The sequence below is a fragment of the Monodelphis domestica genome, chromosome 6, assembly GCF_027887165.1.
Source record: "Monodelphis domestica isolate mMonDom1 chromosome 6, mMonDom1.pri, whole genome shotgun sequence".
Lineage (NCBI taxonomy): Eukaryota > Metazoa > Chordata > Mammalia > Didelphimorphia > Didelphidae > Monodelphis > Monodelphis domestica.
In genome coordinates this window covers 13,340,973-13,365,643 of record NC_077232.1, presented here as the reverse complement: position 1 = coordinate 13,365,643, position 24,671 = coordinate 13,340,973, and the positions used below count along the sequence as shown (strand labels likewise).

General features: G+C 37.4%; 1 protein-coding gene across 1 annotated transcript in view; it reads right to left on the bottom strand.

The window, feature by feature from the left end:
• Positions 1–24,671, bottom strand: part of VN2R652 (vomeronasal 2 receptor 652) — an 80,149-nt gene that overhangs the window by 35,191 nt on the left and 20,287 nt on the right. The window contains 1 exon segment of the mRNA NM_001102435.1: positions 12,949–13,755. Coding sequence (NP_001095905.1) covers positions 12,949–13,755 — 807 coding nt within the window.

Genomic DNA, 24,671 nt, shown 5'->3' with positions numbered 1-24,671 from the left:
GTCCTGTATTCAAGTCTATTTTTTACAGTAGTCTCTCAGTGACCGAGAATGACAATTGTCTTTGTGCAGTTTCATCTACGGTGTACCCTCATGTGGCTTTGAAGTCCAAAGCCTGAGGCACAGAGTTTGTGGCACATGGGGCATGGGATGCCCGTTGTTACGGGAGGTGCGGTTGTGGTCTGGTGTCGGCGTTCACGCGCAGCGGCAAGACGTCGATGTTGTTCATCTTCAACGGTGGTGGTGGCATGGTTAATGTGGGTTCGCCAGCTGCTTCTGTCAGAGGCAGCGAGTTCTAGTTGCTTTGGTGTCATGCCAGCCCACTTCAAGTTGGACTTTAGCTGATCCTTGAATCTTCTCTTTGGTCGGCCTTATTTCCTGAGTCCAGCTGACAGTTCACCATAGAATACCTGTGTTGGTATTCGCTGTGGGTCCATGCAGATGACGTGTCCAGACCATCGTAGCTGGGTTTTGAGGACCAGGACTTCGATGCTGGTGGAGTTGGCTCTGTCGAGGACTTCCTGGTTGGTGATTCAGTCCTGCCATCGGATCCTCATGATTGACCGGAGAGAGCTTTGGTGGAATTGCTCCAACTGCTTCATGTGCTTCCGGTACAGTGTCCATGTCTCACAACTGTACAGGAGCGAGCTGAGGACCACTGTGTTATACACTTTGAGCTTCGTCGCAGTGCTTACACCTCTGTGTTGGAGGACTTTGGAGCACAGCCTCCCGAGTGCCTGGCTGGCCTTTTGGATCCTGGCATTGATCTTGTGGTCTAGGGACCCGTCGTTGGCCATGGTTCTGCCCAGATACTTGAAAGTGTTGACGTTAGAAAGCTATGTGCCGTCAATTGTAATGCACAGCTGGTTCGTTGGCCTCCCTGGTGCAGGTTGGAACAGCACCTCTGTTTTGCTGAGGCTGATAGTCAGGCCAAACAGTTTTGTTGATGTGGAGAACCTGTCCACAATGGTTTGAAGATGATTTTCTTGGTGGGCCATGAGAGCACAGTCATCTGTGAAGAGAGCTTCCAGGATGAGTCTCTCTGTTGTCTTTGTTTTTGCAGTCAGGGGGCGAAGGTCGAATAGTGAGCCATCGAGTCTGTATTTGATATAGATGCCCAGGTCTAGATCCATCACAGCATGTCTTAATACTTGGGTGAAAAATAGGTTGAATAGTAGCGGAGCGAGGACACAGCCTTGTTTCACGCCATTGGAGATGTTGAAGCGATCTGAAGTCTCTCCACCAGATAGGACTTCCCCTGTCATGTCAACATGAAAGAGCTGGATCAGTTTGACGAATTTTGCTGGACAACAGAGCTTGCTGAGGATCACCCACGATGTGGCCCTGTTCACTGTGTCGAACATGTTTGTCAGGTCTATGAAGACAATGTAGAGACTCAGGTTCTGCTCAAGGCATTTTTCCTGCATTTGCCTCACCATGAAGACCATGTCAATGGTGCTGCAATCTGGTCAGAAACTACATTGTGATTCAGGCAGGTTCTGCTCTGAAATAGATGACAGGAGTCTGTTGAGTATGACACAGGCGAGGATCTTTCCAGCAGTGGAGAGTAGTGAGATGCCTCTGTAGTTGTCACAGGCTGCTCGTGAGCCTTTGTTCTTGTACAGGGCTACGATGGAAGCATCTCTGAGTTCTGGGGGCATGTCTTCCTCATCCCATATGCTGGTCAGCATTATGTGGAATGCCTAGAGTGCCTTTCCATTTAAGGCCTTGTACACCTTGGTTGGGATCCCATTCTTATTGGGTGCCTTGCCTGCACTCATTGGTTTAATGGCTTTTTGGACTTCATCTTTTGAAGGAGGGATGTCAAGTTGTTCAATGGTGCGGTTTTGGGGGATCTGGTAAAGGGCACTTTGGTGGAATGAAGAGGGTCAGTTGAGAAGCTGACTGAAGTGTTCTTTCCATCTATTGCTGATGCCTTTTTTATCTTTTATGAGAGTGTCACCGTTAGAGGATAGCAAGGGAGTGGTGGTGGGCTTTAATGGCCCATAGACAGTCTTGAGGGCACTGAAAAATTGTTTGTAGTTTCTCGTATCAGCAAAGCATTGGATTTCTTCTGCCTTTTCTCCCCACCGTCGGTCTTGCATCTTCCTGATCTCACACTGTGCCGTGGCTTGGAGAGACTTGAATCTGTCCTTTTTAGGAGCAAGCAGGGTTTGGGTTATTTTGCCACTCCATGAATGCTTTGTTCTTTTTGCTTAATAGGTCTTCAATAGCAGTGTTGTTCTCGTCGAACCAGTTCTGGTGGTTGCATTGTTTGGGGCCTAGGACTGCCTTTGATGTTTCCTTCACTGCGTCTCTGAACTGGTTCCATTTCTCAGTTGAGCTTCCAGAGAGTGGTCCCTTGGCAGACAGCTTGTCGTCCAGGCAGAACTGGAATGTTTGCAAATAAGACGGATCTCTAAGATGACTCACATAAATGCGCAAACTGCCTGGGTGAGTTTTGGATGGCAAGGCGCAATGCGCATTTGAAGAATCACTCTAACCAATTGCTGGTCTGTCCAGCATTCATCTCCTCTCATGGCTCTGATGATCTGTACATCCTGGATGTCAAGCCGGTGTACTATGATGTAGTCAATGACATGCCACTGTTTTGACCTTGGGTGCATCTATGTTGTTTTATATTTGTTCACCATTCTGAACACAGTGTTCGTGATGGTGAGTTTGAACTCTGAGCATTTGCTAAGTAGCAGTAGGCCGTTGTTGTTCATTTTGCCCACGCCGTGTTTGCCGAGCACTCCTTTCCATCTTTCATGGTCCTGGCCAATGCGGGCGTTGAAATCTCCCAGTAGTATCAGGTTGTCATTTGTGGGCACTGTGTGCAGGACAGCACTCAGGTCAGAATAGAACTGCTCGATGATCTCATCTGTGCTGGTCAGTGTTGGGGCATATGCGCTGATGAATGTGGCATACCGGTCTTTGCTTTGCTGAGAGGTAAACAGATCTTCATGAGCCTCTCGCTGATGCCCACAGGCAAGTCTGGCAGCTGTTTGAGCAAACTGATCTTGATAGCTGGGCCAACACCGTGGATTCTGTCTTCATTTGAGGCTCTACCTTTCCAGAAGAAGGTGTATCCAGTGGTGGGTTCGCTGAGTGATCCCTCTTCTGGTAAGCATGTTTCACTTAGGGCTGTGATGTCAATGTTATATTATGCCAGTTCTTTACCGATTAGAGCTGTTCTTCTCTCAGGTTTTGGGGTATTCTCTCTGTCAAGTAATGTCCTGGTGTTCCATGCTCCTAGTAGGAGTTTCTTTGTATTTTGTTTCTTTTGATTTCCAACCCCTTAAAGGGGATGACCCACCAGCCTCGGTTTGCTGACTGGGTGTTTGTAGGGCAGGCAATGTTTGGGACACCTTTTCTAGTCCCCTCCCTTGATTAGGGTGAGCAGTGCTGTCCTAGAGAGGGCTGCTCAGTCACCCAGGATGCTGCCAAACGTCTCTGCTGCCCTACAGAGCCAAGCGACCACTGGTTCATGGGCTGCCTAAGTGCAGGATCGTGACTACAACTGCCAGTGGTCACCTCCACCTGTTGCGCCGTCACTCCCCCATCACCGCAGGTCTTGAAGAGAGTGGATGGGGTTAGGATAGATAGGTGTACACAAAGATACTTGTGTGTGAAGGAGATTTAAGTGGAAAAGTCGATGCACAGAGACAGTCCCACTCTCTCGGCGTTGGAAGCCTGGGTCCAGTGACACGAAAAAATTGTTACATCTGGAGACTTCCTCAGCTGCATTGGATGGCCGTGTTGTCCTTTGTGCTCCAATATGCCCTGAGCACTCCACAGTGCTTTGCTGCATCGCCATCTCAGCCGTTGAATCTTCTTATTGGTTTCTTCCGCCTGTTCCGCCGAAGCAGTCTTCACATGCTGGGTGAGCAAAGCCCTGGTTCACCAGGGGTCAACGACCCGATGGCTACCCTTACAAGGGTTAGCCGGCCTGTCGAAGCCATTGCCCGGGGTGTGGCCGCTGCAGCAAGCTAGCAGCTACTGGGAAACACAAGTGAGAGCTGGGTGTCAGGTGAGGGTCAGAGGCTGGAGAGCTGCCCTAAGAGGGAATGTCAAGCCCTCCATACCATAGATACTACCCCTACCTGAATACCCCATACACCCCAGTAGTAGTAATAGCAGTGGAAGTAGTAGTAGAAGTAGTATTAGTGTTGTTTTTATTGTTATATAATTATATATTATATTTTACATAATGATGTTATATTTTATAATTATATATCATACATTTTAGGAACTATATATAAATATTAATAATCTTATTATTATTTTCATTAAAAGTAGTTTATATATATGTATGTGTATATATACATATATTACCTAATCAATGCCAGACATTTTGTTAGGAAATTTTTAACTATTTTTTTATCAAAACAACTCAGATTCTCCAAAGAGATAATAAGGAAAAAGACTCGTACAAAAATATTCATAGCTGGGCTCTTTGTGGTAGCAAAAAATTGGGAAATGAGGGGATCCCCTCCAATTGGGGAATGCCTGAACAAACGGTGGTATCTGTTGGTGATGGAATACTATTGTGGTCAAAGGAATAATGAACTGGAGGAATTCCATGGAGACTGGAACAACCTCCATGAACTGATGCAGTGAAAGGAGCAGAACCAGGAGAACATTGTACACAGAGACTGATACATTGTAGCACAATCGATTGTAACAGACTTTCTACTAGCAGCAATGCAATGACCCAGGAGAATCCAGAGGAACTTAGGAGAAAGAAATGTGGAAATGGAAATGCAGAAGAAAAATATGTGAAAGATCACAAAGTGTGATAGAGTTTTGATGTTAAGGGATTGCTATACTGCAGATGTGAATAACACAGAACTAGGTTTTGAACAATGTATAACACAGTGGAACAGCCTGTAGGAGCTGGGAAGGGCAGGGGGCATTATGAATCATGTAACCATGGAAAAATATTCTAAATAAAAAAGGGGAAAAAATCCCTGGGGAAAAAAAAAACTTCCCAAAGAGGCTGATGTTATTCTTATCCCCATGTTATAGTTGAGGAAAATCAGAAAAATAGAGATTAAATGAGATCATATAGCTATTAAGTGTCTGAGGTTAGATTTTTTAAATGAAATCTTTCTAAATCTAAATACAATACTCAGTAAATTATCATAGCTATCTCATCACTTTAGGAGGGTGGGGGGATGGGGAAAGTCAGTACAAGATGGGCAGGTGGTTCTCCCAATCATTTATGAGCACAGACCCACAGTCTCAAATGCCCTCAGAAACACTAATCAGTTGATCCAAAGCTTAGCTCCTGGGTAACCTTCATCCTTGCCCTGGTCAGAATATCCTTTATCTATACATTTACTAATCCACATTTTGTCAACTCAAATATTAGTTGCAGGGATTTCATAATCTAATTTCAAATTTGAACTGAAGTAGCCCCAAAAAGACCAAAGATGGAAAAATTACCCCTGCCTGCATTTTGGGGGGATAGACCTGGTCTCCCTTCCTTCCAGGAGAGACAAGCTATTTAATCAGATAACAAACTGGTTTCTGCTTAGCTTGGGGGGAGGGGCAGTAGACAAAAGAGGAATTTCAGGAATATCAAAGGGTCAGAGAACTAACATTTGACTAAGTAAAGATAAACGCTCCTAAGATCACAACCCCAGGATGGGCTTCTGGTCTCCAACCTCAAATTCCTGCATTAAGGTCTGTGTACTGTCAGATAAGAACCTAAATGTGAAGAGAAATAACTTGTATCTTGGAAACCTATATAAACTGTTCCTTAATGTCAAACCAGTGAAGTTTTCCATTAGGGAATTCTGCCCCAATTAGTAAACTCTTTTTTCTCTCTCTTTTATTAAAGAATTATGGTTCCAATGAATGAAATTCTAGGTGTTTGAACTCATTTGTGAAGTGTACCACTTCAGAACAAAGAATTATCTCTCTTTACTATTTTGTTTTTCTATAATCAATTACAAAACTCATTCATTGTGGAAGACTAACCATGGGAAAAAATAACAGATCAATGATTTCTTTATTGTCATTACTCACTTTCCCTTCCACCCAGAGTTCCTCTGTCTTTTAAAAAATGAATGCTCCTTAAGCTATTTTCTTCTTGCATGGCTTTTATTCCTCTTTCCTATTGTTCTTTTGCAATTCTTATTTGATTTTTAGATTTCTTTTTTTAACTCCTCCAGAGCCTGATTCAAATTTCCATTTTTCTCTGAAGTTTTACATAGTTTTTTAACTCGCTGTCTGTGAATCTTAAAAATTCTCAGACTGTACATTAGAACATTTTTGGTTAAGGCTATTCCCCATTTAAACAATGGAGGTACTTGATCAGGAATGTATTGGAAACTCTAACATTACTCCACCCATACTTAGCCATACTTTAGGGGAAGATAAAGTTGTACAACTCCTTACTGAACAATGGAAAGGTACTTAACTCATATTTATAGTTGTAAACCTTAAAATTTCTTAGACTTATAAATGTTGGAAATTTCACCATTGGGAAATTTCATACTTGGAAAATTTCTTACTGATAATGTATTGGAATGTGAACCCCATTGGCATGGGAGGTTCCTTCTCCTCCTTTCTTAAGATTACTTTAGGACAGAAACCTTTTGCTGAACAATGGAAAGGGCTTTGACCTATGCTTAAGCACAGAACAGGAATTTCTTTGAGTCATGATTGATTTTAGAATTGATACAATAGAGATACTTGGAATGACAGAATCAGGTCTTGGAAAATACAATTTCCACCCCACTCAGTCCTAACAGGATTTAGGAAGGGCTGCAGCATAGATCAAAATTTAATTATTCCAATCTCTACCCTACTCAGTCCTAACAGGATTTAGGAAGGGCTGCAGCATAGATCAAAATTTAATTATTTGAGAATATGACCTCCAACAGACATGTGCAAAGCCCAGACCTCTGGGTGGTCCTGGGTTAAGCTAGAGCCTCCATTGGCACAGGGAAAATGATGGACAGTGATTGGTAGATGTGAGAACAGAAGGGAGGGAACTTGGATGGTTTCCTTAAAGAGAGAGGGATCTGAGGACTGGGGGGTGGGAGAGTTTTGGCTCTGGGTGTTTGGAGAGGTGCTCTGAGAAGCTTGCTCTGAAGGAAGCTGAAGGTGGGGGTCTCTGAGACTGTTTCTCCATTTTGGTCACGTGAGTAATAGGGACTGATCTCTTTTCTTTGCCCCAGCTCTCTAAGGGCTTGGGCCTTTTGGCCCAGCCTAAACAGAAGGGGTATTTAAGCCCTATTCCCTTCTCTCCCCTTTTCTCTCACCCTCTCTCTCTCTATCTCTAATTCCTTTCTTCCTCCTGTCTGTAATTAAACTCTATAAAAGGTTGATGGCTGACTTGAGTTTTCATTTAGGAATTACATAGCTGAATTCCTTGGTGACCTTAAATTAATATATATCAGTCTTTTAAAGTGATTTCCTTGTCACATAGTGAGACCAAAATCTCAAGTTAGGTCTATTTTAGATCTAATACAAAAGGGTGGTAAATACCTATGAAGGTCAAATTAATCACTAAAAAGTCAAGCAATTTACAAAGGGCAATCTTAGCAAAGAGATGTGAAGTTTTAGTCTCCCCAGAGAAGGTGATAACAAGATGTGAATTAAGAATGGTCAGCCCTTTGGAAAACATCTACTGTGATTGGTAGATCTGAAAATTTAGAGGAGGTGACATAGGAGAAAATTCTCTTTAAAAGGAGGTCAGGAGCTGAAAGCTGGGCTTGGTGACTGAACTTAGTTGAGCTGAGGAGCTGATCTGGAGGGTCTCTCTGAACACTAGGGTTTTGATTGGGACAAATCTTGTGGTGAGTGATAAAAGACTGACTAGTCTCTCTTAAGGCTTAGGCCTAGGCTGGCCCCAGCTGGTATAGGCCTTCTCCTACTATTTCCTCTTACTCTGTCTTTCTCTCTTTCCTTAAATTCCTTCATTTGTATTAATTAAAATTTTCATAAAACCCAGCTGACTTGGATATTTCATATTTGGTAATTTTTCTCATGGCGACCACTTATTTTTTATTTAAATCCACATTTTTACGGTCATATGTCCCCTTCTGAATCTATGCCTTGTTTTTTTTTACTCCATTATAATTTTTTATTTTTAGAATTTTTTTTATTTCCTCATTTTCCCAGCCTTTGAACCTTCTTTTCCCATTTGGCCTATTCTGCTTTTTAAGTTTTGAATGGGGATAAAAAAAGGAATATACTTTCTTTTCAGTCATAAAAGACATCTGAACAAAAATTGCCTATATACAAAAGTATCAAAACTCCACAATTAAATGCAAGAAAGCAGAAATAACAGATGCATCCTCTTCAGATTATAATTGTAAGAGAAGAGAAGAGAGATTCTAAATTGAGGAAATATGAGTCTCTTGAAGAGACCAGCTGAAGAGAGAGTGGAGGAGGGGCAAAGGAAAAGCTGAGAATTCTCAGGAACATTTAGAAGCTTGAAAATCCAGCTGGCAACTCCTTTCCAGCTGGGGAAGGTAGAGGAGAAAAGTAGGTTCCCTGAAGTTGAGAAGAAGCCTATTTCTTTGGAGATCTACTATGCCTTCTGAAACCCTGAACACCTCCAATAAGATTTTCAGTTATAGTAGTCTAAAATCCTCAAGTGGGATTGTGGATTAGGACTTTGAACAAAGCCATCCACAGACCCTTTTCCTAAGATTTATCTCCCTTTCTCTCTCTCCCTTATATGTCCTTGGACTCATACTTTCAGGGTGCTAGTTGAGAGTAGGGGCAAGAAAGCAATTGGCAAAAGGGAGAGGTCAGGGCTGAGAAACATGTGACCTTCAGACTCTGAGGGAGGGGGGCAACTTGCTAGAGGGGACAATCCATAGGGCTTCCCTTTTTACTCACTTTCCTGCCTGACATCCCTGACATCTCATTTCTGCTTGAACCTCAATAAAATATTTGACATCTAGGAGTTTGTTTTGGGCCTGTTTTTAAACAAAATAGTTAAGGGGATTGAAGATTTGGGGTGGGGGGCGGGGTCACACCTCTACCCAAGAGAGGGTTGAGATTCAAGATTGTCTGACCAAAGGAACTGACATCTTTCCTAGACAGTTGACCACTTCTAAGACCCTGAAAAGGGCTGACAATTAATGTCTGTGGAGGAAGCAGAGGCATAAGAGGTCATCTTGACTCTTAAGGACAGATTTGACCTCAGGAGCCCTGGGCTCCTCTGAGGGATGCATCCTCTCATCTCACTGAGGCAATCCCACACTAGCCTCCTGTCCTCCATCTCCCAGAAAATATCTCTGTGGAGACATACTCCTTTTTTCAAGGGGCTATAACCTGTCTTCTCTCCCCCCAGAAGTAAGGGAGGAGAAGAACAAATAGAACAAACCATTCACTCTCTCACCCCTATTCCCTCTTCCTCTCCATCATCTCTTCTCCTTCTTAACATAATACAATAAAAGTGATCACCAATAGAAGTCTGTGGAAAGCTAAAATAAAAATTATTTAGAAACTAAATAATCTAATTGTAAAAAAGGGGTAAATCAAAGAACAAACTATAGAAACAATATATATTTTCACTAAAGAGAATGACATTAAAAAGATTATAATGACAATTTATGGGATATAGTCAAAACAGTTTTTATGGGGAAAATTTATATCTCTGAGTGCTTATATCAATAAAATCGAGGAAAAGCAATCAATGAATTGGGTATTCTAGAAAAACTAGAAAATACATGAATTAAGAATCCCTGCTTAATGTTAAAATTGAAATACAAAAAATCAAAGGAGAAATTATAAAATTAAGAGAACTATTGACTTAATAAATAAAAGTAGGAGTTGGTGTTATAAAAATCAAATAAAATATATGTGGTTAATTTGATTTTTAAAAGAACAGAAGAAAATAAAATATCAAGTATCAAAAAGAAAAGAATATGTTCAACACCAAAGGAGAAGAAATTAAAATAATCACTAAGAACAATTTTGCCCAATTATCTGACTATAAATCTGACAATCTGGATGAAATGGATGAATATTTATGAAAACATAAATTGCCCAGATTGTCAAAAGAAGAAATGTAATACTTAAACAATCTCATCTCAGAAAAAGAAATTGAAAAATATTATCAAAGAACTCCACAAGAAAAAATCCTCAAGGCCAGATGGATTCTCAAATTAATTCTATCAAACATTTACAGAACATTTAATCCCAATACTACATAAATGATTTGTCAAAATAGGCAAATGACAAGATATCTTAAGAATTATTTTTATGACACAAACATGGTGCTGATACCTAAGCTAGGAAGACAAAACCCAGAGAAAGAAATTTTCTAAATGATTTCCTTAATTAACATCAAAGAAAAAATCTTAAATAAAATACTGGTGAAGAGACTATAATAACATATCACAAGAATTTTTCAATTTGACCAGGTAGGATTTATACCAGAAATACAGGGCTGATTTCATATGAGGAAAACTATCAGTATCAGGTCATATCAATAACAAAAATAACAGAAATCACAAGACTATCTCAATAATGCAGAAAATATTTGACAATAGTCATTCCTTTTAAAAATACAGAAAGCCAAGGAATTTCTAAAAATGATAAGTAGTATCTATCTAAAACCAACAGAAAGTATCATCTGCAATGAGAATGAATTAGAAGCCTTACAATTAACATCAGGATTGAAGGAAAGATGCTCATTATCACCTCTACTGCCACTATTATTTAATATTAAGCTAGAAATGCTACCTTTAGAAAAGAAGTAAAAGAAATTGAAGCAATTAAAGTAGGCAGTGAGGAAACTAAACTATCACTTTGCTGATAATATTTATGGTAAAATTAAAGAATACTAGAGAATCACCTAAAAAAACTAGTTGAAATAATTAGTAACTTTAGCAAAGTTGCAGGATACAAGATAAACCCACATAAATGAATGGCTAGAAAAGTATCAAGCAAATGGATAGCTAAGTCAAGCATCAAGATAAAAGGAATTCTACTAAAATAACTCTAGACCATATAAAATACTTTGGAATTGACTTGCCAAGACAAACACAGAAATTATATGAACACGATTACAAAATACTTTTCACACAAATAGTCAGATCTAAAGAACTATAAAAATATTGTTTGCAAGTAGACCAATAGTATAAAAATAATAATTCTACCTAAATTAATTTACTAATTCAGTGCCATGCCAATCAAACTCCCAAAAATATTTTATTGGAAAAATATTCTAAAACATTTTAGAGAAATGAAAAATCAGTAACAAAATTCAACTGGAAGAATTAAAAATCAAGGATATCATGGCAACTATTGGGGAAAAATGTGAAGGAAGGGGTCCTAGCAGCATAAAATCTCTAACTCTACTATAAAATAGTAATCCCCAAAACAATGAGCTAGCTAAGAACTAGAATGATGGATCAATGCAATACATATGATACAAAAATATAGAGGTAAATGACCCCACCAAACTACCATTTGGGGATAAGAGCTCACTATCTGACAAAAACTGCTTGAAAAGCTGGAAAACAGTATGGTAGAAATGAGGTATAACCTAGTATCTCACAGCCTATAACTCAAATGGGTTGATGATTTAGACATAAAGGATGATACCATAAAAAATGGGGAACATAGAATAGTTTAGCCATCAAATCTATAAATCTATGGAGAAGGCTAGAATGTATGACCAAATAAAAGATAGAGAGCATTATAATATATACAATGAATAATTTTAACAATATTAAATTTTAAAAGGGCTTTTTTGACAAACAAAAACAATGTAACCAACATTAGAAGGGAAAAAACAAACCGGGTTAAAATTTTATAACAAATTTCTCTGATAAAGATCTCATTTCTGAAATATATAGGGAACCAAGTCAAATTAATAAGAATAAGTAATTCTCCAATTGAAAATGGTCAAAAAATATGAACAAGTAGTTTTCAGAAGAAAAAATAAAAATTATCAAAAATCATACGAAAAAATTCCTAAGTCACTTTTAATTAGAGAACTGCAAACTTTTAAAACTCTGAGATATCACCTCACACCTATCAAATTGGCTAATATGCAAATGAAAATGCAAATGTAAAATGTTGGAAGGGATATGGCAAAATTGAGACGCTAATGCACTGTTGGTGGAGGTATGGGCCAATTCAAACTTTCTAGAGGGCAGTTTAGAACTATACTCAAAGGGTTATAAAACTGTGCATATGCTTTCTAACAATTATACTACTAGCAGTTCTAGATACCAAAGAGATCTAAAAGGAAGCTGAAAAGACCTAATTATATAAATTGTTTATACCAAATTTTTTTTGTGGTAGCAAAAATTGAAAATTGAGGGGATTTCCATCAACTTGGGAATGATTAAACAAATGATGGTATATGATGGTGATGGAATACCATGATGCTAATATGATGCATTTACTTAGTGGTTTTGGTTTTTTATGCATATTCATTTGCAACAATGAAAAATATGGAAATATATTTTGCATGACAATACATAAACCCAGCAAAAACAAGTAATTGTAGTATTGCAGCAAACGTGTCCAAATACAAATATCAAATATTTTGTTTATCATATAGCTGTTGTTAAAAGTTAAAATAATATTGATCAATGAGAAATCCCATGGAATCATTATGGCATTTGCAAGATTAAAATCAAGGCCAGCATCAATACCCTAATTTGAATTAGATTCATTGAAACTCTCTTGCCACAGAGACTCATATCCTGAGGGATGTGTATGAGGAAGAATACCAACAATATTGCAATTATTATTATATAAGAATTGTAGAAAATGCCTATTGAGAAAATCCCATTGTTTTACCCAGAATATAACACATGTGAAAAGAGGTCAGAAAAATATTAAGGAATAAGAAGTATTCATGAAATATCAGGTTATTGTTACATCATTCATACAACAAATCTAGCCACTGAAGGATGTGAGTAATCTGTTCTAAGTTCAAAGGTAGAAGAGAAATGTTACCTTCCAAGAAAGAAGTGGATGGACTCCAAGTTCCAGTGTCTCTTTTATCTCCATCTGAAGCATTTGGTGGATAGCATGAGCCAATAAATACACTTCATTGTAAATATTAGAACTCAATGTCATTATATCTGTGTTCAACTCATGAGTAGATACATCTGCCAAGGACAAACCTTCTGGGCACAAAGAATATACCATTTTTACAGGACTTTCTTCAGAAATTCTACAATGAAAGACTACCTCCCAGAAAGTCTTTAGGAAAATGTCCTCAGAGTTTACAGTGGAATTTATGCTTCTTAGGAAATCTTTGAAACCAGGAATCTCTCTGTTGGCTTGAGAAAATATTATTGTGCCATGTAAATGGCTCATAATTTTACTATTACGCTGTGCAGAAATATCCCAGGAAATGGTAGTGACCAAAATCTTCCCATATAGTATATATTGAGTCATGAATATAGAAAATTTTAAAAGGCTATATGTATTTCCATAGATAAAAATCACTTTTGATGATGATGCAATGACTTTAGGAAAGATTTTATGATCTTCCCTATATTCTTGGTTAAAGTTTTCAGGAACCTTTTCCTTAAAAGCTAGACACATACTATGCATAACCATTGCCTCTTCCAGATCACGGAAGAACTGTTGCCCTCTTGGGTTATCTGAAAAAAGAAGTCCTACCCAAGTCCAGCCAAAATACAACATCAATTGGACCACTGCCAGGTGTAGAGTAGATTCCTTGCTGCTCATCTGATAGACATATGGATACTGGACTTTATCAACCAGGACAGGATCAAATGGGCCATAAGTAATCTAAAAAAAAATAAAATAAGAATAACAGAATTCCTAATTTTAGAAATCCCACAATCTTTTTATTTGTATCTCAAATGTATGTCATTTGTATCTTTTGTTTTCATCAGTGCTTTATAAACACCAGATATTAATAAATGCTGATTTTTTGGAATGTGACATTTTGAAGGGAAATCTAAATCTGTACCTGACCAAGAATCCTTTTCCCAATGTCTCCTTAAGCAATTATTTAGTATACATTTGAAAATTTCCAGTTAGGGAAAAATGGACCCCTCAGTTAAATATTGGAGCACAGTTATCTATCCTTTCTAACTTATCTCATGTCTTCTTTGGCTCAATCATCAACCATTCCTTTATTCAGCTTTTTTAGAGTGAACATTCTACTCCTGTCATGATTTCAGGGAGGAACACATGGTCCCATAATCTTGCATAGGAGGAAAACTTCTCTAGCCCAAACTCAATCATGGATATAAGAGGGAGACTTCCTTAGCCTGAAATCAATTTTCAAGGTTGGCATTACATATTATCCCTACTTTTTTGATAAGAACACCTAAGAGAAAACCCAATTAAGAAACCTTAATCAGATTATATTCATTGTTTACATATATTATCTATATGTATATTTATTGTTTATTGTTAAATTATATATTTATTGCTTTCTTAGAACTGTACACTCTGCATGTAATACTATTAGATACCCAGTATTATAAGAATAGATTATAATAGTAATAGAAAGAAAACTTTTCAATCATTGATTTAATAATCATATATGAGAATCTGAAATTAATAATCATTGTGTGAATAAAATAAAAAGGAAATATCCTCTGGAAGGGCTTGACAAAAAATCCTTGCCAATGGGAATTTTCTGTGCCTTCAACATCATGGATCGTGTCCACATGATCTAAGAGATTCATGACCTCTGATTTGGCTTTGAAACTACAGTGATGTTGGCTGTTACCATATATGGAATGCAGATTATGTAATTGCCTAGAGTATTAGAACACTTTACTTTCTTGAAAAAAATCTTCTAGCAGATGAAATTCTGGTTTGCCCATTGAGAAGAAACAATGAACTGATCCTTGTGATTGTGTAATATGACTCTTGTGCTGACTATATATATATGTACTTTACACTTCATCAATTCTGGGTATTAGATCATAATGCTGGGTGTGTCTATTCCTTGGTGTTATGATCACTTATCTATCAATAAATGTCAGTTAGACTGAGATAACCACTTTCCAGTATTTATTTTTCTTTTATAAAGGGCCACCTCAGATGGACTGCAAATTGGACTGAGATTCCTCGTACCTGAGCTCCTTCAGGAGAATCTCCTGGGGAAGTCCGAGGAAAACCCCAACTCGAGATACTAACTAGTAAAGGAAGTCAATTCACCTAAGATCCCTACTTCTGAGACTGGTGAATAACTTTAGCTGTTTTAAGAAGTAATTTGGCCTTGGACAATTTTTATAGATACTTGCTGTTTTTTTCTCTTTATACATTTTAGTTGTTATATGTTATGCTTCAGAATTTTGTTGGGCTTGACGGTTATCTTATAACCAGCTTGGATTTTTTTTTGTGGGTTTGAGATTTTGTTTGGGGGTGAGGGCTGACATTCATTCAATCACCACTATTTTTACAAGTTGATAAGATTAATTCCTTCACCAATTTTAAAGTTCTTAGCAGAATCACAAATTATCTTGATTTCCTAGAGCTTACAACAAGAGTTCCAACATTTAGTGTGTGTGTGTCTGTGTGTGTGTGTGTGTGTGTGTGTGTGTGTGTTTAATTTCAAAGGGGCTGATTGTGCAAGAATAAGATAAATTTCTACCTCAAATTCTGAGTGGTCTAGGAGTGTGTGTTTAAACTTAGAATTGTTAAAAGTTTCTCTGACTTTATGTATGTGAGTGTCCATCTACTGAGTAATTTGATTTTAAAAGAAGTTTCAGAAAATGTACAAGTTTTAAATAAGCAATCTAATCAGTTAAAGAATTGGACAAAACCAAACAATAAAATGTAAAATCTGTAGGTACCACAATTAAGAATTATAATAGAGATACTCTAGACTTTATAGCCAGCAATATTCCAGTCTGCTCTCATATTTCTGCATGTTCTTCACTTCTGCCAGAGCATAATCAGACAACTAGATTTTTTCTTTTTAAAATAAAATAGTCCAAAATGAGGCGAGGCTTGAGAATATCTCTATATCATCACCCTTCGGATTATTACTATTTTAAATGAAATATATACTCATTCCATATCTCAAACAACCTAGTGAATTGGTAGTTGAACTTGTTATCTGCCAGTTAATGTTTACAAAATCAAATATCACATTGAGTCTCTGAAACACCTCATTCTTTAAGGTTATAACTAATTTTTGTGTAAAATCTTCTCCATAATTAATTAAATGTATCTGCAGATCCAAACCCAAGTTCTTGTTCAAATGGAATTCTCATTCTCTTTAAGTAAACTCATGTGCACCGTCATTGAAATTAGGGAGTGGAGAAATTATATCTGCCAAAGTTCTTATGATTTTTATATTTGGCATTAAATTCCTTATAACATCTGGACTTCCTAATGAAAGTGAAATTTATTGGAGTGCAAAGTCTTGAAAAAGTAATGGATTAAATTATTCTGTACTTCAAATGTAATGGATTCTAATGGAACATTAAAAAAAACAAATTTTCTGAATTTTAAGGGCACTGTGAGTTTCTGACAGTTCATCATAGTTAAGAAGATTAAGACTACAAGATTATGGATGATTTTAACACCTTAACTAGGAATTGGAGAAATAATCTTTGAAAAGATATACTAATTTGTATCAAGATCTGCTTGGTAAATGACTTTAGCAGGAACATTTAATGAATCTCTATAAGCAACTTAGAACCAATGAAGCAAATCTACTAAAAAGGAGACATATCCCAGAATGTCTGAGAGAAGCTGGTTTTGGAAAACTACTTCAGATATCTGAGATCTGAGATGAATTTTGTCACCATTGGAGATGGGTTACTGAAAAACAAAGAGACTCGTTAGTTAATATTGATATACCTTTACTTTTTGTTTCACTATATAAGGATACTAAGCTCTTCTGTTTACAAGTTGAGGGGATAAACAAAGGATTTAAGACCATGATAGGCACACTTTAAGTCAGAAACTCACCTCACAAGGCCTGATATTTTGCCTTTAGTTCTCTTCAAGTTGGAGTAGAGATAAGGGGGTGGATATTATGTTTCATCTCATAAAATATTTTGGTCACCCTATTTTCTATGCTGAATCTTTTGTCTAATGTACACATTACTACTAGAAAGAGACTTTTCTATTTCCTCTTATATTATATTAGATCGCTGCAGAGGTGGCTAAAGAAGCTAAAGCAATCAGACATTAATACACAACTTGGAACTCTTGATTTTTTCTCTATATGGATTTTCAACCTTAGGACCAAGTCTAAATAAAAATTTACACTGCTTCCTGACTGTGTGATCCTGGGCAAGTCCTTTAACCTCCATTGCCTAGCCCTTATCACTCTTCTGGCTTAGAACCAACACATGGTATTCATTCTAAGAAAGAAGGCAAGGGTATATTAATTTTTTTTACATTGTGCTGGATGTATACAACCATCTTGGGAAGTATCACTATATAGGTTAAAGAAAAAGATTCTTGGATCCTTTTATCTCATGCTGAAACAGTATACAGGATCAACTAGTTTTTACCTTCCTCACTGATGTTCAAAGAGGGACTTATGCCACCATTAATGAGTGCTGTTGCTAATACATAAATATCCCTGATGACATTGTTACACATGTCCAACAAAGGATCAGATGAAAAGTTCACCAAGTTGTAAATGAGAATCCTGTTTCTTCCTCTCAGCCATGGTGAGACCCATTTTTCTGGCTTTCCTCAACCTTTTCCTGGCTTTTGGGTATTAGAATTATGTCTACTATTTTGAGATAAGTGCTCATTGTTCTAGCCATTATTATCCTTGGTCCAATGTTACTTAAATGATGCTTTAGTTGCTATGCTAGACTGTGTTCATAACTGTCAATCTTCTTCTTTACCTTTATTTCCAAGAAACTTGGAAAGTCAACACATACTTTGTCAGACCTTATAATGATGATTTACCTCACAATCATCCCCAGACAACCTTGCTCCTGGTACAGCATCTATATAATTTAAGTGACCATAATTTTCGTTGTCTCTAGATTTATAACACCATAATATGTTGCTTTGATATAGGTACTGTTTGGCAAATCTATTTCCCAATTTCCTTTATCATCTTTTTGTCTCAGAAGGAGAATTTCCCTCTGCGATTGCTCCTCATAAAAATACACCTCTAAGCAATTTGATTCTACCAGAACATCTCTTAAATTGGATCCATAGTTGGAGTGAAGAGGGAAATGTAAAAGAAAAGTCTAGTAAAGCAAATTTTATCAGTTAATATTCATTTTGTTATTTTAGAACTATAACCTCTGCATGAAATCCTATTAGATATCCAGTGTTATAATGATAAATTATTACCTTACATTTAATAGAAAGTAAAAAATCACAATTATTGATTGAATAATTGAGAGAATAAGTAATTAATAAAAAATATTGTGAGTAAAATAACTACAATAAATCCTCTGAAATGCCTTGACAATACATCCTTGCCAATGGGAGTTGTGTGCATGACTTAATCTTATTGCAAAATGTCCAGATGCACCTAAGGCAAGAGATTTATGATATCTCAATTAGTTTTGAAGCTATAGAGTGATCTTGACTATCACCATATATGGAACAGAGATTTAATTGCCCACAAGATTTAGAAGAAAAAAAAAACAGCCTTTACTTTCTTGAAACAGGAAATCATCTAGAGGAGGAAAGTCTGTTTGCCCCACCTCAAAAGAAACATTCATTTGGCACCCTTCTCTCGTCATGTTGGAGAGAGGAGTTGGAGAGTTGAGTATGTCTAATCTGGATTTTTTGCATTGACAATCTATACTTGATATTTATGTAACTCTGGGTCACAGATCTTATACCAGGACTGGATATGTCTAGAACTTGGCCTTCTGATTTGTTTTTCTAACAATAAATGTCAGTTTTGTTCAGAAATATGTTTTTGGTATTTAATTTTCTTTAATAAACTATGAGATGAGCACTGGTTCACCACTCTGTATGCATTAATTATACCAATTCATGATCTCCTACCCCAAAATCTCCTCCAAATCACCAGGGTTGTCCTAGAGCAAGGTAATGTTTACTATGCATACTGTCTTCATCCTTAATCCTCAAATTTCTGAGAATGAGATAAAGGAACTAATGGTGAACTGTGATTTCAGTCATGCTCTAATAACCCAATCAGCATGAATATCTTGATTCCTACTCCCAAACTGATTTCCTTGTCAGCCAAATCTACTATTGGAATATGGTCAGTGAGAAAATAAGAAACTAGGATAAATAGTACTTCCCCACCCCCATGACATATGCTAACATCTAGTTATTCTTAGGCTTGTATCTATGATAAAAATGTATAAAATGTGGTCCATGGACATGGTAATTTAGTCATCAGAAGGGTAAGAAAAAAAAAAACGTCATTGAAGAGAAAAGCTCATTTAGGATAAGAAGCTCCTGTTCCTTGAGTTGAGTATACTTTGAGCACATCTGCTACAAGGATGAGGGCTAAAATTTGAAAAAAGTCACCAATTACACCATTTATCCATTCAGATATCATCTTTTCTGGTCCTAAAAAAGTGACTTATATGAGTAAAGGATTCATATTACCAAAATCTTTCTCATAGTATTGGAACTTGACTGCTTCTCCCCCTCATTATCCTCCCAAAGCTCATAGAAACTGCCTCAGAATTGCTGGGAGCCATCAGGCCATGATGTCTTGACAAGATCACTCATGAAAGATAGGAGATCACAAAGTGGCTCCTTGACAGGAGAGAATCACCCACACACCCCCCTCTGTATGTCCTCTCTCACCAACATCCTTTACTAATAGAATTGACATGACTATTGTCCTCTCCTTAGTCTCTGAAGAAGTCATATAAGCGCAAAATGCTTGCACACTATTTCCACAAAATATCACCAAAAGATCAGACTCACAAAAACAAACCCAAAGGACCATCATGGGTTAACTTTTGCTTAGGTATATGATTCCTAGCAAAATCTGTGCCCACTAGCTCTGCCCAGAAATCTCCTACTCCCATGCACTGAAATTTATTCTCTTAAGCCAGTATATATAAATTATTCATAAGGAGAGGCCTATACAATATGCTTTGGTATACCATGTCTCAACATGCCTCAGTGACTTGATTTACCAGCTGAAACCCTTCTTGAAAAACTCCTGAACAAACTCTGAAAAATGATCAGCCTAATACTAAATCTGAATTGTGTTTTCAGTACCCCTTTGATCTCTCATCCTCACTGCTATGATGGTTAATTGTCTTTAGGATTTCTGATTGATTATCTATTCTTATTAAAGGTAATAAGTGATTTTCCTTGATTGTCTGTAATCTCAAGCTCCTCGTAGGTTAATGAGAAAATTAAGCCACATGTAAAAAAATAATTTATGTTGTGCAAAACCTTTGCGTATCCTGTCAGAATCAATAGTTACAATATAAGTATAGAATGATCTCAGAATGTTTATCAAATGATTTGTTAAAAGTCACTGTATCAACTTCTGGGTAAGCATGGCAGCAGATTAGACATGGCTCACTTCCCCTCCTCAGACCCAACAATACAGGAGACCTCGAAAGACCCCCAAAAAACCATCCGCATAAGAATGGAGGAACTCCACTGTAGGGTGCAGCACTGAAGGTATGTGGAATTCGGGCATTTCCACACTATAAGGGAAAGAAAAAGCTCCCACCCAAACCTGAGCTAACCTACCCTCCCCTACCACACCTACAGAGCCAGAGTTAAAGTCAGTGAGCCCCAGAATGAACAAGTGAGAGAGGGGCACCCCAGGACTGAGCAGTGGGCAGCTCCAGGTCTGGGGAGCTAAGAACACCAAGGAATTGCCCCTGTGAGCAGTAACACCCCAAACCCCAGCAGGCGGGCAAAGGGAGCTCAGATCTCAGGTGCCCAGAACTAGCACACTATAATCAATGAGTGTGCAAAGGGCACCCCTGAAGTGAACACGGAACACCAATAGGTCTTGGGAGATAACTAAGACCACCAAGGACTTACTCCTGAGAGCAGTGACACCCAAAATCCCGGCAGGTGGGCAAGGGGAGCTCAGATCTTGGGCGCTCAGAACTAGCCTGCTATAATCAATGAGTGCATGAAGGGCACACCTGAAGTGAACAAGGGGCACCTATAGGTCTTGGGAGTTAACTAAGACCACCAAGGACTTACCCCTGAGAGCAGTAACACCCAAAACACTGGCAGGCAGGGGAGGGCAGACCTTGGGCTCCCCCAGGAAAACAGCTCAGCTGAGGAGAATCGAGAATTTGCCTGAGGCAAAAGCCTTGATCATTAGACCCATAGACAGAGAGCTAGCCCTCCTCACTCAGATTTCTGACTGGAAAGGGGAGAAAAAAATAGAGATGGCAAACAGTGCCCAGAAACAACAACACCCCAACACCAAGAAAGCAAGAAGGGGTTGACATTGGATACTTTTTATGGAGGAGAAATACAGAATACAGAGGAAATAGCAGAAAAGGAAACCCAAATAAATGTTCCAAACCTTTCCAAAAGAAATGGAAATTGTCTACAAGCTCTTGAAGAATTTAAATTGGAGGTTATCAAAAATATGGAAGCCTTCTGGCAGGAAAAATAGGAATAATGCAAAGGGAAATTAAAAATATGAAGCACAAGAACTCTCAATTGGAGAAACAGCTAAAAGCCTCAAAAAGCAGGACAGACCAAACTGAAAAGGAAAACCGGTCTTTAAAGGTCAGAATCAGGCAACTGGAAGACAATGATCTTGTAAAAGATCAAGAATTAATAAAGCAAAGTCAAAAGACTAAGAAATTAGAAGATAACACAAAATATCTCACTGACAAGGTGACAGACCTGGAAAACAGAGAAAGGAGAGAGAATCTGAGATTCATTGGTCTACCTGAAAAGCCAGAAATGAGCAGAAATCTTGATATCATAATACAAGATATCATCCAAGAAAACTTCCCTGGGGTTCTAGAAAAAGGGGGCAAAATAGGCAATGAAAGAATTCATAGAACACCCTCTACACTAAATCCCCAAGAGACAACTCCCCGGAATATAATTGCCAAATTCCAAAGCTTTTAAGCAAAAGAAAAAATCCTACAAGAAGTCCAAAAGAGACAATTTAGATACAAAGGAATGCCAATCAGGATCACACAAGACCTGTCAAATTCCACACTGAATAACTGCAAGGCCTGGAACATGACATTCAGAAACTGGGTCTTCAACCAAGAATCACCTATCCACCAAAACTGACTATATACTTCAAGGGGAAAGTATGGGCATTCAACAAAATAAAAGATTTCCAAGTAAAGAAAAGTCCAGTACTCTAGGGAAAGTTTGACATCCAAACACAAAGAGCAAGTGAAACATGAAAAGGTAAATATGAAGGAAAGGGAAAAGGAGGAAAATGTTTTATTTTTCTTTTATTTAAACTCTCTCCTATAAGGACTACATTTATATCAAATTATGTATATATATATATATATATATATATATATATATACACATATATATATTAATATGTGGGGAAAATGTAATGTGTAACTCAAAAATTGTTTACATTATTAGAGTAATTAGAAGAATCACTCATAGGGAAATAGTGGGGTGTTAAGACGATATGGAGAAAGGGGGAAAGAAAAGCAAAAAGAAAGAAAAAAGGAAGGGGAATCATTGATGATACTAAGATATACTTGAATAAATAGAAAAAAATTAAATAAAATAATCTTTCTCACACAAAGATATACATGGAAAAGGGGGGGGGAGAATTCTCCTATAAGAAGGAGAGGAAGAGACTGATAATTGATATTACATAAACCTTACTCTCAGTGAAATCAACTCTGAGAGGGAAGAGCATATAGATTCATTGTAATCTTGAATTCTACCTTATCCAACAGGGTAAGCAAGAAGGGAAAATTAAGGAGGGGAGGGGAGAGGGAGTATAAAAAGGGAGGGAAGGACAGGGTGCGGGAAGTTAACAGGCCCTAAAAACAAACAAACAAACAAGAAAGGAACAAAAAGGGAGGGGATAGAAAAGGAAGCATATCAAGGGAGGGGACTAGGAGGATTGATTTAAAGTAAATCAGAGGTCAAAAAGGTTATAGCAAAAGAAGAAAGGTCAGGATTAGGGGAGGATATAAAAATGCCAGGGAATTCACAAGTGACAATGATAACTTTGAACGTGAATGGGATGAACTCACCCATAAAAGGTAGACGAATAGCAGAGTGGATTAGAATCCAAACCCCTACCATATGTTGTCTTCAAGAAACACATATGAGGTGGGTTGATACTCACGAGGTTAGAATTAAAGGTTGGAGTAAGACCTATTGGGCCTCAACTGACTGAAAGAAGGCAGGAGTTGCAATCACAATATCTGACAAAGCCAAAGCAAAAATAGACCTGATTAAAATGGATAGGGAAGGTAAATACATCCTGTTAAAGGGAGAATAGACAATGAGGAAATATCACTAATCAACATGTATGCACCAAATGGTATAGTTCTCAAATTTCTAATGGAGAAACTAGGAGAATTGAAGGAGGAAATAGACAGTAAAACTATATTAGTGGGAAACCTAAACCAACCACTATCAAATTTAGATAAAACAAGTCAAAAATAAATAAGAAAGAGGTAAAAATGTGAATGAAATCTTAGAAAAATTAGAGTTAATAGATATATGGAAAAAAAATAAATAGGGGCAAAAAAGTAATACACCTTCTTCTCATCAGCACATGGCACATTCACAAAGATTGACCATACACTAGGTCATAGAAACATGGCATACAAATGCAGAAAAGTAGAAATAAAAAATGCAACCTTTTCAGATCAATAGGCAATAAAAATAATAATCAGTAAGGGTTCATGGAGAGCCAAATCAAAAATTAATTGGAAATTAAATAATATAATACTCCAAAATAAGTTAGAGAACAAATCATAGAAACAATTAATAATTTCATTGAAGAAAAATGACAACAGTGAAACATCCTTTCAAACCTTATGGGATGCAGCCAAAGCAATACTCAGAATAAAATTCATATCCTTGTGTGCATATATTTACAAATTAGGGAGGGCAGAGATCAATGAATTGGACATGCAAGTAAAAAAACTTGAAAGTGAACAAATTAAAACCCCCCAGAAGAAAAAAAATTAGAGATCCTAAAAATTAAGGGAGAAATTAATAAAATCAAAAGTGATAGAACTATCAAACTAATAAATAAGACTAGAAGCTGGTATTTTGAAAAATCAAAAAAATAGACAAAGTACTGGTCAATCTAATTTAAAAAAAGAAAGAAGAAAAGCAAATTACCAGCATCATAGATGAAAAGGGGGACCTCACCTCCAATGAAGAGGAAATTAAGGTGATCATTACAAACTTCTTTGCCCAATTATATGGCAATAAATGTGCCAATCTAGGTGATATGGATGAATATTTACAAAAATATAAATTGCCTAGACTAACAGAAGAAGAAATAGAATTCTCAAAGAATCCCACATCAGAAAAAGAAATCCAACAGGCCATCAAAGAACTTCCTAAGAAAAAATCCCCAGGGCCTGATGGATTCACAAGTGAATTCTATCAAATATTCAAAGAACAGCAAATCCCAATACTATACAAACTATTTGAAATAATAAGCAAAGAGGGAGTTCTACAAAATTCCTTTTATGACACAAATATGATACTGATTTCAGGTCAAAAACAGAGAAAGAAAAGTACAGACCAATCTCCCTAATGAACATAGATACAAAAATGTTAAACAGGATACTAGCAAAAAGACTCTA